A 22,423-nucleotide genomic window follows, 5' to 3' on the forward strand; every position below is an offset into this window, starting at 1 on the left:
GCTGCATGCGCTCTGCTGAACGCCAGCGGTCCGCGAGTTCCCCGACACGGATATTGCGTCGCCTCGAGAGATGGCGTCACACTGTGTGGCGCCTCCTTCAGGCAATTTTCTTCTAGCTGGGCAGTGTCCATGTGGACCAGTGCACAGTATGGCGTGGTGCGGTGTAGCTTGGTGGGGTGTGCCGTTGCGAACATGCGATACCCATTTTAAGACTATGGCTAGTAGCATCTCCAACCGATCTGCTTTGTCGGTCGCCATTTTATGCTTGCATGTACTCTCGATTACGGGAGAGCCAGCAACTTTGTTTTTACGCTTGGTGTCGTCGGTGCCAAGAGTTGTGCGCGCTTTCTTCTACCCTTTTGCCTCTGTCGTTTTTGACACGGTTGCAGTCTTTCTGCACGCGAAGCTGGGTTTGTCGAAAGAAATGTAAACGTCTGGTTGGAGCGATAAAGGCATCCTTTTTTTTTTTTTTTTGAGGGAGTGCGCGTTGGTTTTGTCGCCTGAGCTCTACTTTTTTTTTTTAGTCAATCTGAAGCTCCTAGTTTTATTTCTCAGCATCATCATTTGGTGTTCCTGCATGGTTGTGTGTCATTGTGCGTGCGCGCGTGCGTGCGTGACCGTTTAAGATGCCCTCTCTTCACTGTTTCAGTTGTTGCAGCCTGATTAAGTATTCGATCGTTGACTCTTTGCAGTACTCTTTTTTCCACCCCGTCGGTTCGCGTAAACCTGGAGTTTACGCTGCTTGACTATTTATGCCCTTTATTTCTTCTTTATTTTTTTTTTATATCTACGAGGACCACGATTCCCAAAAGCACCAACCTGCGTGCATGCGATTGACTTTTCCAAGAAGAGAAAAAAAAAAATAAAAAAGAAAGAAGTTCGCCCTCTCGTGCTCAGGCAAAACAAATAGAGAAATAATTTAGTATATTGTAGCGTTTGCATTCTAAGCTTGGAGGCACAAACTTCGGTCTACCGCTTATTCTGAACAGGTGAATAACTGAGTGTTGTTTTCCTTTTGGTCTTTTTCTTTCTTTTTCTTTCCTGTGCTCGCGCATGTTTATCCTTATTCGCGTGTGACGGAGGTCGCGAAGCATGACGGAAACAGTCCAGGGATTTCCATGGTTCGCAGTGTCGCGGTGTTGTGCGACACGTCCGTGTGAGTCAGATTACAGCCCGAAAGCTATGCAAAAATAAGGCCATATTGTTCTTTAATTTTCTTATAACTGGCACAATTCTACTTCTGTTCCGAACCTACTGATTCGTTTGCTTTATTGCCAGTAACTTATAACCTGATTTCCGAGCACCTACTAAAGGGCCACATTACTTTATGAGTTTTAGATGTTTTTATCACGCGCCGAGTACGGAGGCGTCAAATTTTCACATAACAAATTTATATAGTTATAAATAATCGTATGTGCTAATAATATACTTATCTTCAGTGCGACAGTTGTGTCCTAACGGGTCAATTTTATCTGAAATATGTATCCAGGGAGCATTCACCTCGTCAGGCTATAGCTTTCTTTCAGGTATAAAAGAAAAATAAAGGAAATTGAATTGAATTAAGTTGAACCTGCGTGGTCGTGGATGCGTGGTCTCCTATTCTTAAGCCATATGATCCATGTGATCTCCCACAGAGTTGCGCTCATCTTTCTAAATAAGCACAGTGAACACCACACTCGTCTTCGCATGCACCCAAAATGCCTGTCCTCTGATTACTCTCGTTCACGGAGAGCCTTGTCAACACTGCAGTCAGACCTCTGCATAAAGAGAATGGCTGAGTCTTATATTGATTCATTCGAATAGTGAACATAGATCACTTAAATTTTTATTGCGCTCCCTTTTCTTTGTTGTAGACTTGTTTTTTCTACCCGCATAATTTCCGTATGTGGTCGACATACAGAAGTCGTCCGCGAAGCTATTTCAGTTGCTTCATTGTGGTCCGTAAGCTGCTCACAGGTTCGCCGAACGTTTATCCACATTAGATTACAAACAGTGTAATGCCACGAGTCCACAAGCTTTTTAGAGCGAATATTTGACGTCGCAGGGCGACGTGTATTGGCTGTGTCCAGACAAGCTGAATAAACTTTTGAAGGGAACACATGTGAGTAGCATGCGACCATTTTTAGCGGACATTATATAGTGATCTTTCTCACTGTTTCCTCCATCATCTCCTCTCCTCAACGTTGTTGGCTTATCGCGCTTCTGGCGAATGCTGCTCTCTCTCTCTCTCTCTCTCTCTCTCTCTCTCTCCATTCACTTATCTGGTTTTATAGCGTCCGGCAAGGCTCCATGCAGGCCGCCGCCCGTTCAGCGGCCGTCACCTTTTTCTTCGTTTTTTTATATCCCCATCTTTCCATCATCATTCTTCGTTACAACTTGCCGCGCCCCCTCGCCGAGCCGCGTGAGTCGACCAACACGGTTTGCCGAAGTGTCCTTTTAATAGTAACAGATCGCAGCCCGCAGTTCGACACCACACTGCGCGCTAACAAGGGAAGGCGCTTTGAAAGTGAATGAGAGGGTGCGAGGTAGGGAGAGCGAGAGCTGAGGTGGCAAAGCAAGACCAGAAGGAAGCGGCCACCGCGAAGGCAGGCTTCGTATAAGAACGGAAACAAGTACGCCCGTGAGCGCGCAACATTACGGGCGCTTTTAATCTGCAGACAAGGAGCTGCGAGGTCCAAGCTGTCCCCTCGAAACCGAAGACAAAAGAGCGCGCCCGAAACTGGGTCTTCCAAATTGCTTTCGGAGGTTCGCTGTAGCGAAGCGAAGAAACCATATCGTTCAGTGAGAAACACTGATTTATTTTGCAGAGGATCTCTCCGTTCCACTTCTGCTTGCTTGAAAGAGGATGTACGTACCTGTTCCGACGCGGGACATAAATCGCGACTGCTTCGAGAAGAGCTTTCTGCCGTTACAGTGCATGGGAGGCGCTAGCATCCAAGATGTGTGAATGGTGAAATCCATTCGTCACTCGTAGTACCTCGCCGCGGTGTATACCGTTAACGTGATTGTTCTAATTCTAATATAACGTATGTGATTGAATTAACGCCTCAATTGTCCATGTAGAAGGCTGCGGAACACGCATAATCCGGTTTCCGTAATGTCATCTTGCAGAGTGCTCTGCGGACAGGTATGGATCCGTCTCCACACAAGAATGCTGTTGAGATTTTGTTTCGAATAATATCATATTTGCCTCAAGTGCAAAAGCATAACGAATGCAAAGTGCTTGACGAGTCAACGTTGCCAAAAAGTGTGCACACGGAAAATTGTCCACATGCGAACGAGGTAACCTGTGCAGAGCTGACTGATCAAGCTAGAATGACCTGGCGGCAAACTAAACAAGGATGTGACGCTAAGCGAGAATCGACGTAGAGAGCGTCAACAAATGAGCTGCGGTGATGTTATGGACTGCAGTGCTATCATGTTTGCAAGTCCACATGTTTAACAATCTTTCGGGACCCAACTTACTGGGATCACTAACTGGCACGCGGTAAGGGTGTCAGTGTAAAGGGTGCTTAATATTTACGTCAGTTGCAAAAGGCGAGTAACCTCAGTTGTATGCTTAGCACACACACTCGAGATAGACGAACAGTTTCCAGACTGTAAGTCTGAATTACTGCAAAGCTTATAACAAAAAAAAAAAGTTTTTTTTATCGCATTGAGCCAACAGGAGCATACACATACACGGAGAGAGCGGCGAAAGACGTGAGCGGTGGCCGGAGTAAAATAGTACATCACAAAGGACATCCCCGAATGAAATAATCACGCTACCATAGTTTCTTCTTGTCCTACTCATCCTCTTACGCCTTTGCGGCGCTTTCTTGCTTTCCTTTATTATTTCTTTTTTTCCTTCTTCTTATTTTCAATAGTGAGCTCTATAGGGATCGCGACAGAAATGGACGGCTGGTTGGGGTTAGGGACAAAGAGTTTCGAAGAGGGGAGGAGACCCGTGATACTAAGGAGGGCCTCGAGGAAAAGGGCGAACTGTAATCGAAACAAAGCAGCCATTAAGTTTCGATTGGAGCGAATGAAGAGTAATAGGACCAGGTTTTCGCAGCTCGCGTGGCGCGCTCGCGCGGGTACAGGGTGTGTGTGCGGGGGGAGGGGGGAGAGAGTTGCCGAGACAGCCCTTGCCCTGCAGTACACTTCGTTTCGTTCTCTACCAGCCTGTTCGGCGGCTCGCGCGTCTATAGCTTCTTCACGTGTGGCTTTCACTCCGGTTCCTTTGTTCGGGAGCGCATCGCGCCGCCGGTGCGAGAAGAAGTAGCTGTAGCTAGAGCAGGCGGCGTGGCGTGTTTTTCACTTGTTATACGACGCCTGCACTGGCCGGGCGCGCGTTCCTACAGCTTCTCCTTGTTTCGTCGAGATTCGGCGGCTCCCAGCCCGCACGACTCTCGGAGACACTGGAGGGATGAGAGAGAAAAAGAGAGACCAGAGAAAGATGGAGTGTGCTGGGAGTCCTACCAGTGCTCTTTGCCTCCCGAATCCCAACGAGCCGGCGTTAGAGAATCAGAGGTTTGTCTCCGTTTTCCCGTTATGCCCCTTTTTTTCGTACAGCTAGGACAGTGTAGTAGTTGGGGTGTTACCTCACTCTCAGGGAACGGAACATCCACGAAGACTCTTTCTTTTCTCCTGTCTTCTTTCTCTGGCGATTTCGCCTCCGCTTGCCAACGAAGAGGCAACGCGGCAGGAGTGAGAGGGTTTCAGGTAATTTGATTTTAAGATGCAGTGATCTATGTACTGCTGCAGCTTCGTTCCCAACTGCGCGTGCAGTCAGAGCAAAGCAAGGATGTTCAGGGCGGGGGATGTCTCTCGGACTTTGGTGAAGATGGACTGAGCTTGCGGCACGAAGTTTTTGCGCGAAGTTTAGGCTTCAGTTTCGGTGGGGGCAAATTTCTTGTCGATGCGCGCTGGTGGCGAGGATGTGCGTCTATATACTCGGAGCTGCTCGCCCTTTTGGTTCGAAAGAGCGATTCTGTTCCGTTCGGCACTCTACGATATGAGTTCGGTGCCGACTGGTTTGTTTTAATCTTTGAAAGCACATTCATTCACAATGCAGTGTGCAATGAGCTGGACCGTTTTCAAAGAAGACATGTTAGTTTGTTCTTGGCGCAGGCAGCTCTTCGTAGACGTGATCACTGATCAGTAATGCCTGCGAAAAGCCCATCCATTAATCGAGGATCTTCTTGTTTGCAAGGAACAGCAACAAAATGCGCCACGATTCCGACTGAAATATTATTCAAGCTGACGCGAGCGCTATATATGTGCGTTCGAATGGGCTCTATTTACGCAGAGGGAATGTTGCGATATGCAACAAATAAAAAGGAGGAAGCATTGGTATAGTTGCTCGCAGGAAATCGACGGAATGACCGTGGACAGTGGCCTACTGCTGTTATTACACGTAACGCTATCACGATAGTCAGGCGAAACAAAATTTAGAAATAACACGAATTCAGGAAAGGCGAAACACGAAATCTAGTGTTCTAAAAAATAAATTTATCGACGTGTGGCTGCCGCTCACTGCGTCGTTACGTCGGCTGTGCGTTGCGTTGATTGTGGTTTACATAGTTGGAACGTTGCTTTGTTACCTTTGCAATAGTGCTTGGTAGACTGTACCGCTGGTCTTAATGTGGCCTTTTCGGCCTGTAGTCACTTGCTTCATTTTTTTTTTCTCGGTACATTTTTTTTTTACGTTCTTCATTATGCAGAGTGGTCAGACTCGAAGTACTTATAATTAACCAAGAAACGTACGACCCGCTATGGAGGAGTGGCAATGAGTCGTGCGGATAATTCGAAATCACAGTAACGATTAAAGCTATACTAGCACAGTTTTCAGTTTCTTTCAAGGGCTATCAGATAGTATGTATCTATTTTCTGGCACCACTGCTTCATGTTTTCGTACCCAGTAGTGACAGATATAGAATAACAATTAGTCCTCGAAGCAGCACACACGCACAATAAGGATATTTTCTTGGATTTCTGGACACCTTACAGCGGGAAAACTGCACAAACCAAACTCAAGAATAACGCTGCTATTAGTGCACTGTTCAAGAGGGGGCCAAATGATAAATAAAAGCAGTAATGGTCTCTGTATATACATCTCCAAAACAACGAGAAACGGCGAAAGAGGACAGGAGGCTTGGGCACACGAAGAGTTTTGTGCGTGGATGCTTGCTAAGTGTACCAGCAGACCTCGAAGCTTTGCCGCAACGACCGTAAACCTCAGGAGGCTTACGGTCGTTGCGGCAAAGCTTGCAGTACAATGACCCAGCCATTGTACAATGACCAGGGCATTGTGCGATGTCGACGTGGTGGGTCATTGTATAGAGACGTTCGATTCTGTGGGCTACCGGTCGTTTGTTAGGCAGTTCGCTCATTGAGAATGGCTCAAGAGGAAGGGCTCTGGGCTCGCTGGGAAAGAGAACAGTGATAAGCCAGCAGAAAGAGAGTTAATGAACGCTTAGGCAAACACGGCGGCGAGTACGGCATAGATTTAACTTTTTTTTCTGGGACCTGGAGAGAGTCTGACAATCACTATGCAGATAGATTGCTGACTGGTGGCGATCAAAGGCCAAGAGCACCGTTACACAATGCTTAGAGGAGGGCGCGATGTACGCGCAAACTCGTTCAATGTTGCTCAAGCATCAAAGCGCACCACACATTTCTTTCTTTCTTTCTTTCTTTCTTTCTTTCTTTCCTTCTTTCTTTCTTTCTTTCTTTCTTTCTTTCTTTCTTTCTTTCTTCCTTTCTTTCTTACTTTCTTTCTTTCTTTCTTCTTTCTTTTTAAAAGCGACCGTCTTTGTCCTGGCGGAGCATCGCGAACATTGTTCCTTCCTATCTTCGCATTTTCTGTTTTCTTCAGGTTTAGTATAAAGCCTTCTAAAATAGCTGGGCGAGCGTCGAAAAACTATAAAGCGACTGTCGTCGACGAGTGGCGAGGGAATGTAAATCTAGTGCACAAACAGAATATTTCGCTAAGCGGGACATTTGCGCCAGTAATTACACCGCATCGTAGAAGCACAGGCAGTCAGAAAGCAGCAGGGAATATTTTAGGCCTCTATACAGCCTCGATACATCTGACAGTTGGCACTCGTCGCATCATCGACCTCCCGCGCACCATTTCTTGGCGCTCTGTGGCCATCGCTGGCCCTTGCGCAAAAAAAAAAAGAGAAAAAACCTATACGTCATTATCAGTCGGGAAGCAGATGAGCGCAACGTAGTGATCTGACGAAAGGCGCGGTTGCTGTTTGAGCCTCATGTTGTCATTAGAGCGGCCGCTCGTCTAAAGAGGAGCTTGCGAAGAACTTGAATGCAAATCTTAACCAATGAAATCTTCAATTTCCCTCGAAGGGTTAGTATAAGGTGACTGCGTACGCCCACGTTGAGCGTGGGATTCCGCGTCCCTTATATATACATAGACAGCGCGAATATTGGCTCCGGCAAGCGCTGGTCGTGTGTCGAAAGCCCGGAGTGGCTGTCATCGATGAGTGACGCCCATAAACGTCGGCACTTCTCGTCTGGGATCCTTCGGACGACGACAGAGCGCTGCAGGAGGGCGACGTGTTCTTGACAAATGGACCTGCCAGATGGGCAGGCGGGCCCCTTTCGCTGTGACCGCGTCGGTCCAAGCGACCACTCAGCCGGCGGCAGCACACCGTCAGATGGGTGGTCACTTTTTCGCCCCCCCCCCTCCCCCGGTTGGCTTTTTGTTTCTCTTGCGTGTGCGTCCGCGGGGACACGGCATACCAGCTTTCTGATGTGACTATGCCTTCTCGGGAATTCTTTTATTTTCTTTGTTATTGCAAAAAAAGTTCGCAGCGTAAGTTTTGTGACTGAAGGAATAGGTGAGTGAGTGAGTGAGTGAGTGAGTGAGTGAGTGAGTGAGTGAGTGAGTGAGTGAGTGAGTGAGTGAGTGAGTGAGTGAGTGAGTGAGTGAGTGAGTGAGTGAGTGAGTGAGTGAGCGAGCGAGTGAGTGAGTGAGTGAGTGAGTGAGTGAGTGAGTGAGTGAGTGAGTGAGTGAGTGAGTGAGTGAGTGAGTGAGTGAGTGAGTGAGTGAGTGAGTGAGTGAGTGAGTGAGTGAGTGAGTGAGCTAATCTATATCACATGTCCGGCCAACGAAGGATTAAACACTGTTTCATATGCAGATGTAGGGGTATCCAGGAGGCCGTGACAGTCAGCGACATCATGAACTTTCGTACAGGCTGCTGCATATGGCCTATCAAGTGTAGCACTAAACGTATTCAAATTTGTGAAAAACACAGAGAAATTTTGCGATATGTGCCCCAGAGAAAGACCTTGTTAATTTCTCGTCTTCGTTAATTTAGCGGATTGTTTACTCAAGCAACATTGAGTCACAGTGTTATAAAGCAGAAGAGCAAAAGTTAGGTGGAACTCTAGGAGACGAAATACAACACACAAGTTAAAATTGATTACAAAACAAACAAAGCGAAGAGAACAAACTGAAGTCCCCACAAGCGTGCCTGCTTTGTTCGCCTTGTCTCTGCTAACCTTACACTCACGTTAAACCAAGTCCTCTCCATGCATCTGGAGCTTCCGGCGCGCCAATAAATAAGAAACAGGCAGGAAAGAACGACAGCAGAGTAAGAAACGGTTACTCGTAAGCGTCTGAGAACAAGAGAAAGGAAAGTCGTGATTCCTGCAATCTTATTTACAATCACGCGTGCTCCCCGACTCATACACGTGAGGCCAGTCCCGCCAGGCTACTTTCCATTCAACTCTCATTTTTCCATTGCCATAACGGTCGGGTTTGTTGCAGCTCGATGCCTCTCGGCGTTTGTTTTTATCTAAGCAGCCGCAGCTCCCTCGGCGAGATCCCGAACCCCAAAGCGGCGTCAGTCTCGTCCGTTCAAAGCGGCATTAATAACACTGTCCGGGAGCTGCGCATAGCAATGTGCGTATTGGGTGCAGCGCGGCAAAGTCGTACAAAATGAAATGGAATGGAAAAACGCAACACCCGTGCTTCCATTGCTGGGCAGGGAAGCTCCCTCGATCTCTCAGGAGGAAAAGCAGCGCGACGGGCAAGCCCACCGGCCGTGTCAGATTGGAGGCACAATCCGAGTCGACACGAAAGAAAATAAGACCATGCGCACCCCTTACCCCTCCTCTCCCTCCCCCCCCCCCCCCTACCACATCGCGCTGCATTCGAATGCATCGCCCGACCGCACGTCGAAAGATCTGCGTTGTTGTCACTAGCGTTTTGTGCTGACATAGCTCTTCGGTTCCACCGATTTTATGTCTTACTTATTTTACAGGTGTCTTTGCAAACCGAAGAAATAGAACCCGGAGTCCAAATGTCACAACTACACGCGAAGAGGACCACTTGGCACATCTCATCCATTTGAAGTGAAGCACGGGTACCGAGGTATCCCTGAGACGCGGTTCTATTGAAACTAAGGTCTCGCAAAGCGGTTTTGTTTCCAATCCTCCTTATGGCGCACCCACACACCTGTATTCAAAATTCTCTGTTAAGAGAAAAAGTTTTCCACCTCCTCGACAGCTCTTCCCACTACTCTACGCGAAAGGAGAATAATGCCTGTTCTCTGTGAGCTTCAGAAATTTCACGAACAGGTAGCGCAGCTGGCGACCCCGACTAAGCGGCTACTCAAAATAAGGAAATTCATTTAATTTTTTCTTTGCTTGGTTATGCTGGTCAAATTGTTTGCTCTGTCTTTTCCTCACTTGTGCGCGCCCATACACTTTCATGATTCATTCATGATGCTTTCACACACTCAAAATGCACAAAATTAAGAACTGGACATGAAACAGATCTACTTCTAGGTTGTGTTAGTAAATGTCGAGGTGTAGTTCACATGAATCTACCCATGCACATGGGGGAACGCTTGTGTTGACAGAAATGAGCTTATAGCTTCCCCTCATTGTTCACATACTGCCGGTGAAGGGATGTGAAGCAGTTGCATCGCACGCACAGTGCACGCTGTTTCAAAGCTATAGCATTGCGATTTTCTTTTTTTTTTATTTCTCGGGCACATTAAGCTAACATGTAAAAGCGTTAAGTGAAGCGTTACACAAGACCCACCTGTATAAATGTGTTATACACAAGACGTACCTGCTATTCGCATTTATTCTTTGTCAAAGAACCACCGTCTCTACTCTATTTCACCATCTCTTTCATGTTTGACACGCACGCACATCCGGTAACGCGCTGTTCCCGCTACCGTGCAGGATTTATACCCGTCAGCGAAACGGCCGCCTTCGTCTGTCGTTTCCCACCGCTCTCGCTCGCATGCATTAACATCCCTGCCTTCTCACTTTATTTCCTCCTCCCCGTTCGCCATGCACGTGTAGATTCCCAGCCCAGTCTACGAACGATCAAGTCGCGTTTCGCGGGCGACAAAATGCGCTCCAAAACCTGGAGCGAGCCCAATACCTCGGTATACATCGCTCCGTCCCAAGCGTGTATAACATCTCAACGCATCTATCCATGTACACGTCCCTTACAGCGATGCACGACCCGCAGCGCGAAGGGCTATACGGAGTCCTCCGACTCCCTCTCGGCAGACCGCCGCGCTATGCGCAACTCGCCGATGATGTAAAACACGGCTTTTCACTTTGGAGCGCGAAGAAAGGCGTGCAGAAGCGGTAGCATAGTAGGTGCGTGCGTTACACCGACCCAGAGAAGGACGCGCCATGCATTTTTGTGCGTGAATGCCTGTTTGTATATCGTCGGATGTATGGCTGCATTTGATATCTCTACCTCCTTCTCCCACTCTCCGGTTTTCCCCTGCGTTTTGAACGCCCGTTTCGTCGCGTACGCAACGATGCTTCTGATACCAATGGAGGCGACATATCGTGCGCGCCCCTCCCCTCCGCGTGCACGCTCTCCGCGCCTCCATCCCCCCCCCCCCCCTCCCCCAACAGCTGTAGTCGGGCCAGCCTCAACCTCTCCAGAAGACTCCATGGCCTACATGTCCTAGCCACTGCACTCCGCCTACCACTCCCACCCACCGTGAACGATTTCCTCCCCGCCCTTCTACGAACTTCTTTTGTTGTCTCTCTGTCCCTCGCTCGTCCTGCCCCTTTGCAGCTTTGAATCCAGAGCGCCTCCTCCTCTCATGAAGGAAGTTTCGAAGCCGGCCGTTTTCGCTAGCGCAGGTTTATGCGTCCCGTCTGCGCATGTACAAGCACCGCTGTTCAGCGACCGTCGTAAGTGACCGAGGAGAAGCCCGCCGCAACCTGGAGCGGCGTTGCCGTCTGTCGCAACCGAGACGCGGTACACAGTGCGCTACGGCGACAACCGTATTACTCCGCGACCACCACTTGTTTGTTGCTTTCTTCGTGCCCCAATTTCGCTCCCCTAGATAATAGCGCAGTATGTCACGCGCGATTTTGGCGAAGACTGCCTCTCGCACATCGGTGCATGGTTCATTGACGATCGTGTGAGCAGCGGTTCTAGGACAAGAGAGGTGGCCATTTCTCTCTCTCTCTCTCTCTCTCTCTCTCTCTAGTCTTTTCTTTTATTTTTTATATATGTCCTTGCTGTGCTTCGTGTTTCGGACATGCATCCTCTATGAAACTAAGGGCTGAAAAATCTCTTGAACAGCCCACGCCTAATTCGCCCCGTGACAGGGGAGAAGAAAGAAAAACGGTGAGCCTTCATTGCAAATCAACTTACATTTACAACTACCTTGAAATCAGGCCTAAGGTCCCATACTATGAGAATGGGACTGTAATATGAAATGTTTATACAGAAGGTTCCTTATAACTTATTTGCCGCTTTGATGGCTTCATGCACCTTCCTGTCGCAAATGGTTATAGAAGAAAGAATGTCACTGACATTACAAAGAAAAATATTTTTCGACTCTTTATGCATCTAAGCGGATTGTTTTATGCAGCGAGCCGACAAATTAAGCAGTTCTGAAACTTCAAACGTATAACACGTAGGACAGGGATTTGATGCCCAATATGTCCTTATTACTTACTCTTGGTAGTAAAAAAGAGAATATCGAATGGCGTTGTATAAATTATTGCTTTGTCAGTGAGAAACCGAAGACTGATGTATACTGGCTAGTGCTTGCTTGACAAGACGCAGCTCGGCGTACACGGGGCAGCTCGTTCCATTAAATATTTCTCTCAGGCAGTCACACTTACAATAAAACGAACCATATGCGCCTAAATGTTTAAAAACACCCATGTAGCAATTGGGTGAGATAAGATATCCTTTAAGTAAACAAGACCACCTCCAGTGTGGCAAAAATGCCCTGCGGCATTCTCGCGGTGGACGAGCCGCAGGGATGCACCTTAGCAGCTATCCGTGCTTCATATTACATGCCTGGCCGGCAAGGCTAAGTACACCCCATTCATTTTCCTTGTAAACCTTCTGTCGACTGGCGTTGCCTTGGATATTCTAAAAGCTCGGGCGAAACCTAACGCACATCAACCGTGTGCCGTTCAGCCCTAGCGAGTTCGGTAATGGCTGTTCTCTGTGCCTCCTCAACATTGTTTTTCTTTTTCCTCAAAAAAAAAAAAAAAGAATCACTTCGTTCAGCGTCAGTGCGCCCGTAATTTGACGCCAATTCGTCTTAATCTTCAGCCCCGCGTGGTTAAAAACGCGAGCGCGAACGGCTTGAGCGGGTGAGGTTCTTCACGCCGATTATGTTTTTCGTGAAGTTATACTTGGCCCGGAGTACAGCGCGTGCGTGCGTGCGCGTGTTTGTGTGCATGTGCGTATACATGTGTGTGCGTGCTTGCGTACATGTGTGTATACATGTGTGTATACATGTGTATGCGTGCTTGTCGAGAAAGGGATGGGCACGGGATGGAGGGAGGTGTTGCCTATACTGACAGTGGTACCGACCGTGATGGCCTCCTGCACCGGGTATCCTCCGTGGGATTTCCAGCGCCCACTGCTCAGCCGTTTTCCTCCGAAGGTGATCCCATTCGCGTAGCGGGTCCAGAAACGGAGGTCGTTGACCGAACGCACTTGCGAACGCCCTCAACTGTTGCTGTTGGCCTGCGAGGAAACAAATGTCCGGATTAAGCTTGGGCACATGAAAGCACTTTTGTCACTGCAGCACACGTCGCACCTATTGGGCGCGCGTGTGCCAGTGCGTTACGAAGAACAAACATTTGCTTTTGTTGCTCCCGTGAGACACTTGAACACCTTGTATTGGAGTGTCCCGCATTCGTCACACGACGTGGACTGCTAATTAAGGAATATGGACTGATTGGACTCAAGTGTACAACCTTTGGCGATTGCCTGTTTCCAAGAGGGTGTGCTGCTCAACGCGACGACCAGGCCCATAGAGCCTTGCTAACTTTCATGCGGAAAACTGATTTGGCCTCCCGTTTATAGACATTCTTTCGGTGTTCCTTTCTATTGTCCGTGTCTCTGTCATTTGCTTGTTTCCCTATTTTCTTTCCTATTTCATTGTTTTCTATTTTCTTCTCCTCTTTTCATTCCCTCCTTCCGAAAGAGTAGGCAGGCGTAGTGCCCCTCTTGGTCCAGTTGTCAGCTTGCTTCCTCCCTGTTTCCTTTGTGTGGTTCTATGTTTCCATAAGTAATAATAATAATAATAATAATAATAATAATAATAATAATAATAATACTAATAATAATGCTTTTGTTGAATGTATAGTACTTCATATTTGGTGCTTAACACAGGAATTTATCGCGATTTTAATTTTATCTTCCCATACCTAAGACATTTCTTCAAGCAGTCTACACATGGGCCTGCATTTTTTTATCGAAAGTGTAGCGTGCAATTGCCGAAGCCTGCCAAATATAAAATACTTCAATTGCTTCGGACCAAAAGTCATGAGCATTTATATCCGTCTGACGACTTCCATAAATATCAGCTGAGTAATTCATCCTTACAAATGGTTAGTAAACTACTATAGACCGGAAGAAATGTCCATTATTTTTGCGCGCTCAGATGTTATCGCTAAACGCGAAGAAGAAGAACGTAAACTTTATTTCCAAATCAAAAGATTCGAGTCCGGCGTCTTTTTCGTGGGTCTGGGCACCCGCCGTGGATTCGGTTCCGAGGCTCTAACAAGCAATGTGCGTTTCTCCGCTATGGTCGCGAAGCTAGTTATTCACGTTTGTCCAGTATTATGCTAACTGTGGCCTATATATTTCCGGCGTTATCTCGCGTAATTATGAGGTTTTTTTGTCGCCCTCTTGTCTTACGCCACCAGCTAGACCACCCAGCATGTTTGTCCAGGACCAGTTTGCCGTCAGTACGCCTACAAATCACCCAGCTTTGTCAAAAGACACGAAAAGATGGGGAAAAGATGTTCGTGATGATAAGGTAAAAGCCGAGAGAGCTACCGTATGAAGGGAGCATGCGGGATCTAAGAAGATAAAAACTAACATCGGTTGCAGCTGTTCATGTTTAAAAAAAAAGTGCCGTTAGAAAACGCAACATCTTTCTGGTGACTGGAAAACGTCTAATGCGTTGTTTCGCTAAACGCAAATACACTTTGTGGCAGGCAGGTCCACTCGAAACAAATGTCTGCGGCTCTCCTCTGAGCATCTTCGTGCATTTCGTGACGTAATCGCGTGATCTCGACCGGTGCACCTTGACGGCTCTTGGCTTGCGTAGAACTTCACTGCATGATTCCATTTCGTTTGACCCTCGTTTAGATTGCTGCAGGCAGACGTGCGCCTCCGTACGCGCCGGAAATAACAACAACGCAAAGTCCAATTGGCGCACTTTCGCATCTCGAGATAAGACAAAGGAGCAATTGCTCGAGACGTTCGAGCACACGGCAGCCTGAAAGGTCGAACATTACCATAGGCGCGGGTGGCGGGCGAAGGCCCGTGGAAGCCCAGGAAGGAAGCAAATAGTATCAACGAAGTAAATGTCTGTAACGAGGAAACGGTTTACGCAAGGCAAATAGCACTGTGGTATATACGTACAAGGAGTATATACCACACGCACAAAATAAATATGCACCGGAGGAGGGCCAACGTACGCGTGTGCGTTCAGGCCCGGCGCAGAGCCGTTAACCTGACGAGTTCGCGAAGGAGGGTCATCTATCGACGAAACATCTAGCCGGGGCTACTTATCAGAGGAAAGATCGCCGGCTTCGATATCGGTCCGGCATACGCTCTGTATACACATGCACACACCACACACGTTCGTGCACCCAGCGCTGAGCTCAGATTAGCCACAGCGAGCACGCCTGGGGGAAGGAAGGGTGGGGGGGGGGGGGTGAGAGGAGAGGTTGCGGGGAGCCATCGGTTGCGCATTCTACGAACACTCGTGTGCTACGCACATCCGCACATACGCTGCCGATGCGTGCACGATGGCTTGCGCGTTAGCGTGTGCGTGGTGGCTACGCTGCGGGCGCGTAATTTGCCGGTTCCTTTTGTTCCTGGCCAGAAGGGGGCCGGCCACAGTAAACCGCACGACGCTTCTTCTTCTTTCGCCATGTGGGTGGCAGGAAAAAGCACGGCAGAGTGGGGAGAGGGTTTAGCCCAGGGTGCCGGCAACCGAGGGCGACCCCGAGGCCTTCGAGCACGCTTGCGCGCGCTGTGGAGAATCGCCAGTCGGTGCTGAGCTGGCGCCTTCGTGTGTGTGTTTTGATGCGTGCGTGCTGTTGGAGAGAGTTTAGTGCGTGAGCGCCGGCGTGCGAGAGCGATCCGGGTGGCCCGGGCTACTTAGCGCCAATCGCTCATCCATATCGCAGCCGCCGCTGCATCCGCGCTCTGGAGGCTTTTGCAAATCTTGATGAGGGTGCACGGCGTTTCGCGGCGTTTCGCGTGAATCGGGCTCTGGTGGTGTTTTTGCGATTCAGAGCGAGAACAACGGGACGGGCGACGAAGCTAAGCGAGGATGCCGTGTTTCCTTGATTTTGCTTTTTTAACGCGTTCTTCGTAGCAGACAAGTGGATTTGGTTCTGCGTCGCGATTTCTACGTCTAGACATCCTGCGGGTTGAAATTACGCAGATTATTGAAACGGCAACCATATACGTGGGGCATATTTTCGGCTCGGCCTCTCGCAGGGAGGTGGCGTCCACTTCACGTCGTGTGGTGTCCACCTTTCATTTATAATGGCTAAGATGCGCAACATTTCAGTATCGACGTTTCTAGATAGATTTACATTAGATATACTTCAAGTGCGGAGCTCTTGGACTTGTAACACTAGTTGCTCACGCCGTGGACCCATCCCCCAGTGCAGGGTAGCAAACCATAATCTTATCCGGTTAACCTCCCTGTATTTCCCATTCCGTTTCTCTGTCTCTCTCTCTCTTCAACTGTGGATTGCAACGCTGTCGCCACTCAGCGTAAAACGAACGCGCCGCCCACCGCCACGCCGGAAAGGCGTCAGAAATATATGCTGCAGTCGTCCGACCCAAATTTCGCAGTTGAGCTCTGCTCGCATCTCATTATTCTCTCAACGTTAACGTGCACGTATGCCACCCGATAACGCTTCTTCTCCTTCTTCTTTTTTTTTCGCTTTGGAGCGCATACCGACATCGTTTTAATCGCACATTTAAAACCGCCATTGACAGGTACGTCAGAGACAAATCACAAATATTCCGCGTGAAACGGACGAGCTGGTTCATTTTCGCTCGCCTAAAATGTCCCGCTTTAGAACAAACGAGAACTATTCAGACACCCTTCATGCCACAGCACTTATGTTTTCTCAGTTGTAAAGTTAACTTTTTTGCACTGCCAGGAAATTTACGGTGTAGCCAATTTTTCCTTATCGGCACTTATGGGCGCAGCTCTTACGTGTTTTGTGGTGGAAAATGTACACGGTGGGCTCCCGTGATGAAGTCACGTGGGAGGTTAATCTCACGTTTTGTCTTCATTTGAACAACGACCAGTGTCGCCATAACACGGCGGAACGTCTGCACTGTGGAGAAACGCACTTGCGAATTAGGAAAAAATGATTTGGTGCGTGCAAAATGCGTCCGATTCCTGTACTAAAGGACACACATTTCTCTCCACTGCAATCGCAGACTCAGCCTATATATATATATATAGCGAGCTCACCAGTGGCTGCCCGCGGAAGACAGACGGGCTCGCTGACGGACACAACTTCGTTCCGGCGTGAAACCGATATACCAGCCGCCTTCGGGCGCGCTCAGAAACTCAAACAACGAAACGCGTACAAGAAAGGGAAGCGCGGAAGTAAAGGGAAACCAGCAAAAAAAAAACGCAATAACGAAATAGCGCGCAGCATAGACAGGCTGAGTCGGGGGGCGGCGCACGAAATACGAGTGTGGCTCGCAGATTAATGCCCGACCGGTGGCAACGCAGATCGCCGCGCTCGATAACTCGGCGGTGGCCGCTGCGGGAATTACGCGTGCATGCAGCCAGTCGCCGAAAGGGGAGTGAAGGGATAGAAAGGAGTACGAGGAAGGAGAGAGAGAGAGGGGGGAAGAGTGCCGAAAGGGGGTGCTCGGGTAAAGGGACGCAACAAGGAAAGGCCTACCGAACACAAGGCCTGCAGCAGTGCGCCCGCGTTTGCGGCGTGAGCGCTCCCTGTTCGGCGGTGCCGAGGAGGGGAGCTCCCCTTTTTCCCCTTTCCGTTTCCCTACCTAGGGCTAGGTAAACAGGGCCGCTCATTAGGCTGTCGTGGCGCTAACTTGATTACCGGATGAATGAAGCCGCCTTCGCGCGCGCTCGTGCGCTCCTGCGGCCTGCGGACGACCGGGTCGACGCCGCGCTGCCGGGCAGCAGGGCGACGTGTCGCATCGCTCGGCACACCGCGTTGTCGTGTATATATACCATGCTCCGGGGCTCCTCTCATGTGCTTTGCGTGTTGTGCTGTACGAAGCTTTAGCTCTGTGAACGCGGCTGCCCGCCGTGCATACGCAGCGAACGAGAGAGCCGTTCTCTACCAGCCTCGAAAGTGGTTTTGGTTAGCAGCAACTTGACCTAACCTAACCTCACGCAACAACCAACACGTTACGTAGCGAGAGATGGCTTCCATGCCTCTGCTTGAGAAGCTTACAATGACGACACGCGCTTGTGCGTGAGGTAAGTGGTTGTGGCAATGGTCGCCGTCAGGCCACTTCTGTCGTGGCGACTCCATGTTTGTATATTCGGCGAACGAAAGAAAATAGCCCAGGGAGTGGACACTGCAGCGCCATTAACATGACATAGACGTTGTGAATAGGGTTGCGAAGCTTGACAGGCAAATGTTGGTGCGATTGGAATGTTTAGAACATTCTAGCATTTGGGGTTCTGTGGACAGGCGTTATGGGTTACCGTTATGTGCCGCAATGAAAGGATAAAAAATTAGAATTTCTGTTTGGCGTCACAGGAGACCATTAATTCAAGGCTGCTTGACACCACCGCTTGAATCCGCTGATGGTGCTTTCAAAAGTAGTACTCCGTACGTTATAGTTTGCGTGTATTTGTACGTGCGCGCGCGCGTGTGTGTGTGTGTGTGTGTGTGTTTTCTTCTATTGAATAATGTAGATAAAGCAGGAAAAATAGGAAAACTTCTGCCTTTCTGAATTTCGCTTGTCGAATAGCCGAGCCCGAGACATTACTGCAGAGTCACGGATTTGACTGTATTTTCACGTGTCGCGGCATTTTTTCATGCTGTAAATTCAAAAGTTTCGCCGGAATGAGTCTTGGCTCGCTTTCGAATACGATGTAACGATTGCTTATTGATTATCACATATCAGCGTTTCCTTGAAATCAACCAACCTATATAGGACCGCTTGTGACTGACTGAACGTTGAAGCGCGTGTGCATGCGCATGCGCGCATTTTGGGAACCTTTATTATCCTAGAGTAACGTAGCCATCTGGGCTCAACTTATTAACCTTGGCTTTCCCTTACCGCTCCTCCCTGCACCGAGCAGACGTTGGTGATCGTGACGTCGCGAGACTTATTATGAGAGTATTAAGGTGGTGTCGTTATGTATCGTTCCTTCTTGCGTCATTTATGTGCTGCGATGCAAGAATGAGTTATTTCCAATCCCAGATATTTCCAATGTATAAGTCTATTTATTGCCTAAGTTAATATTTCTCATCCTAATGTGTCGCCGAGGAGACAGTGAGAACTTTACAGCGGACGCAATTGCATCGTGAGCTGTACGGTTGCCACGGCATCGGACAGTACATAGAGCAGCCGATCTGCATCGACATACGTCACGAAAAATTAGCTGTGGCGCTACAGCGTTTCATTCTTCCGAGTGAAAGCGTGCGTTCACTCTCTCGCGTCAAACTGCCCCGAGCGGCGCCTTCGGCCACGTCTGGCCTCAAGAAGAAAAAAAGCTTTCCTCTTCTTCGATCACGCCCGTCTTTCTTCTCGCCTTTTCTACAGCCACTCGCCGCCGGCGTGCGCTTCGTGGTCAGCGCGCACCCGTGTGTGATTGCCGTGCGCGGCTTCGTGCCTTCGCATTGATCGACCCCAAAATCCAGGAAGAAACGGGCCGCGGAGGGGGCGAGTGTGCTTGCAAGAAAGAGTCCGACAGAGAGAGAGGGGGGGAGGGTTCGAACGTCGTATCCGAAATTATCACGTCCCGGCGGCGGCGACGGCTTCTGCGACCGAGCAAGTCGTATCCATAACGCAGCGGCGGCGGCGGCGGCATTGGCGGTGTCGTAGGCGGCAAAGGTGCAGCAGCAGCGGGGGTGAGTACGAGAGAGCGAGAGCGCGCGAGAGACGGGCAAGGCAGCGGCTGCTGCATCGGTGCCCTATTGATCGGTCCCCGAAGCGAGTCAGGCCCTTGTGTGTGCCGTCGCCGCCGTGTTGATTCGAGGCTCCGCCCCGCCACCCCCTGCCCTCCGGTCGGCTTTCGCTCTCCGACGCGGCTGTAGCAGCAGCAGCAACAGCAGCGGCTGTGCAGCCGCGGCCGACGCGTCCCTTGGTTTCCTCGCCGCCGCCGTCGCCAGAGGCGTGTGGCGCCTTTTTCGCAGCGCCATGCATAAAACATCAGCTCGCTGCCGCCCCGGCCCGCTGCTCCGTACCCCTTGGGCTCTCGCCCCCGCCACCGCGCGTGTCGCGCGACTGCGGTGGCGTGGCAGGGGCGCTGCCCCGGATATGTCAGCGCGTGCATGTGTCCGAGCGGTGTTTATACGCGCGCTATGTATACGATGCATGTTTGGGCCCTCCTGCCACACCTCCCTGGTTGCTTTAACTTCCGTGCCTCGTATACTGCTGGGACCCCCCCTTCCTCCAATCCCATCCTCTTTGCTGCTCTCGATTTGGCTCCTCGGTGCTGTATACGTCGCGTCTGGTGGGCCATGACGACGTGAGAGATCAAGTCGTCGTGACGCAGCAGCCCGCCGCGCAGTACGTGGGCTACACTGAGTTCCCGGTGTGTCATTTTTGTGACGCAAGGGCAGTGACAGAAAGAATGAAACTGTAGGAAACACGGTAGTAAAACGGGGCAGGTGGTGGAAGCGGTGCAAAAGACCAGAAACGTTTCTTATTGTGGCTACGAGGGATAATACTGGGGCTACGGAACTTCAGGCGGTATGAGGACTTCTGAATTTCTCTACGCAATGCGTCGCATTTCACTCCTGAACAATTATCTTTGTTTCCTTTTTTTGGAAAAACGTGCCAAGAAGCCAATCTTCTCATCGCGTATGACTGCGGCACCTTGAAATGAGTAGTAGTAATCGTTAGGAGGTGGCCGGCGATCGGCATGGTGCTAATTCGGCGCCGAGCCATCTTAAAGCGTTATCTTAAGCTGTCAGTCAAATGTTCGCTGCGTTCTCTGCGCCAAAGTTTCTCCCCTGCGAGACGGAGAGGCCGAGGACATGATCGAAGGTTTCATACGCAACGTCCCACCGATCACAGAGAAACAAATGGAGGCGAGTCCTAGTAATGACGTGAAAGAAAGCATTATGTACACTGTGAGAAATAATGCAACCGTTGCGCTAAGTGAAATCACCTGGTTGCAATAACAATGTCGCTGCTTAATTAGTCAACACCGCGATGCACTAGTGTATTGCGGGTGAACATTCCGTTGCGCTTGAAGAGGCGTGTCGTAGACTATTGTCGCTCATATGACCATGACTATAAACGTGAAGGAATGTAATGGACTAATAATGTACCGTGCCCGAGGTACTTCACCAAACAGTACATCTAACCTAATGACTGGATCATAGAAACCCGTAAACCACGTACGTACCGCGCATGCAACACTCCTTCTGTGCGCGTGAGCCACCAAGATTCGCCAAACAATAACTTTCATAGAGCTAGTCATCTTTATGGTGCCAGTATTACTTGAATAATTGCGAAATTCAGACAGCAAATATTGCACTGTAGTGCTTTTTTCAGCAAATGTTCCGTTTATCTTGTGTATATTTCTTTATATGTCCTATTCGCTTTTGCCCCACCAGCTCGTCTGGGTGATGGTGATGCTAACGTCTAAAAAACGGATAGGTTAAACATGATATAGGCGATGTAGTAAGTGACATACACTACATAAGTTGTGTAAAAGGTATCACTCACGCCGCGGTGTACCTTGCTTAAGTTACTGCTCGAGCTCTCCTTCAACGTGCGCATCACATTACCATACCGTTCTGCGTTAAGATGAACTTGCGAACAGATACGCTTAATGTAAGTAAAACGAATATTGTAGAAGCAACCTCAAGATATACCGGAGAAGTGAGCAGAATTGTCTCACTGCTAGAGCTATGATAAGGCGCAAATGACGTGTAGATCTGCTCGTGTCAACGTGCACTCAAATTGACCTACAATTTTCTACAGTCTTTGTGTGTACTTCTGCAATGGCATACACAAAACAGTACTTCCATGAAATTACTAATTTACAAATTTTCACCTCCAACGTCCTTGGCGCCTCAATGTATAAAAATCGGGAGCACTTCTCTGTGGTCATAGCACAGTGGTTTTCAATAGGTCCGATGTTGCGTGTCCGCCGTCGTGTTAAACAAGTATTTAAGTACTTGAATAATGAAAATGAAACTCTTGCGAAGCCCCATGCTCTCGCAGCCTCGTTAAGGTCATAGTTCCTTCTTCTTTAACTTACTCAAGAAGCCAGCGCTAGATAGTTTAGAAACTTTAAAGAAACCGCCATCACACTTCACTGCGCTTTCGCGTGCAAGCGCAAGTCCGTGTATACAGAAACGCGCTCGTTCTCCTTTCAACATATTGCCTTCTTCGATCATGCCCATTTAAGCGTGAAACACGTGTCAGAACGCCAGCGCTCGCTGGCGCGCAGTCTATGCATACTCTAAGCGTCACCGTCCGCGGGGTCGGCATCGATGCACACTATGTAGCGCAAACTGGTGCACACTGAACGCACACCGGCGCACACCGCACGCTTGTGATCGCTCATACGCCCGCGCGTGTCCGAGCAAGCGACCAGCGTGCCGCTATCGCGTCAGGCACGCCGCCTTCCAGCAGGTGTCCAGCTCGGCAGCGCCACGCCGGACCCGGATCGATGTCGTCGCCGTCGACTCTTGCTACTCCCGTCACCGCCCCCTCATCCCGATCCTCCGGAGC

The 22,423-nt window shown here is 49.4% G+C and overlaps 1 protein-coding gene and 1 long non-coding RNA gene across 4 annotated transcripts in view; one reads left to right on the forward strand and one right to left on the reverse strand.

Annotated features, from left to right (window-relative positions):
• The window catches only part of LOC129382328 (uncharacterized), a 233,970-nt gene extending 223,468 nt beyond the window's left edge, over positions 1 to 10,502 (forward strand). The window contains exon 3 of the long non-coding RNA XR_011895151.1: positions 9,270 to 10,502. This is a non-coding gene — a long non-coding RNA (uncharacterized lncRNA). The remainder of the gene's footprint in view (positions 1 to 9,269) is intronic.
• The window catches only part of LOC126521944 (uncharacterized), a 133,363-nt gene that overhangs the window by 15,866 nt on the left and 95,074 nt on the right, over positions 1 to 22,423 (reverse strand). For 2 of the 3 annotated variants that reach the window (XM_055066189.2, XM_055066190.2), the window contains exon 3: positions 12,821 to 12,988. In XM_055066189.2, the coding sequence (XP_054922164.2) occupies positions 12,821 to 12,988 (168 nt within the window). The remainder of the gene's footprint in view (positions 1 to 12,820; positions 12,989 to 22,423) is intronic. The other variant, XM_050170691.3, reaches the window with a different exon arrangement.

This window comes from Dermacentor andersoni, chromosome 6 (genome assembly GCF_023375885.2).
Source record: "Dermacentor andersoni chromosome 6, qqDerAnde1_hic_scaffold, whole genome shotgun sequence".
NCBI lineage: Eukaryota > Metazoa > Arthropoda > Arachnida > Ixodida > Ixodidae > Dermacentor > Dermacentor andersoni.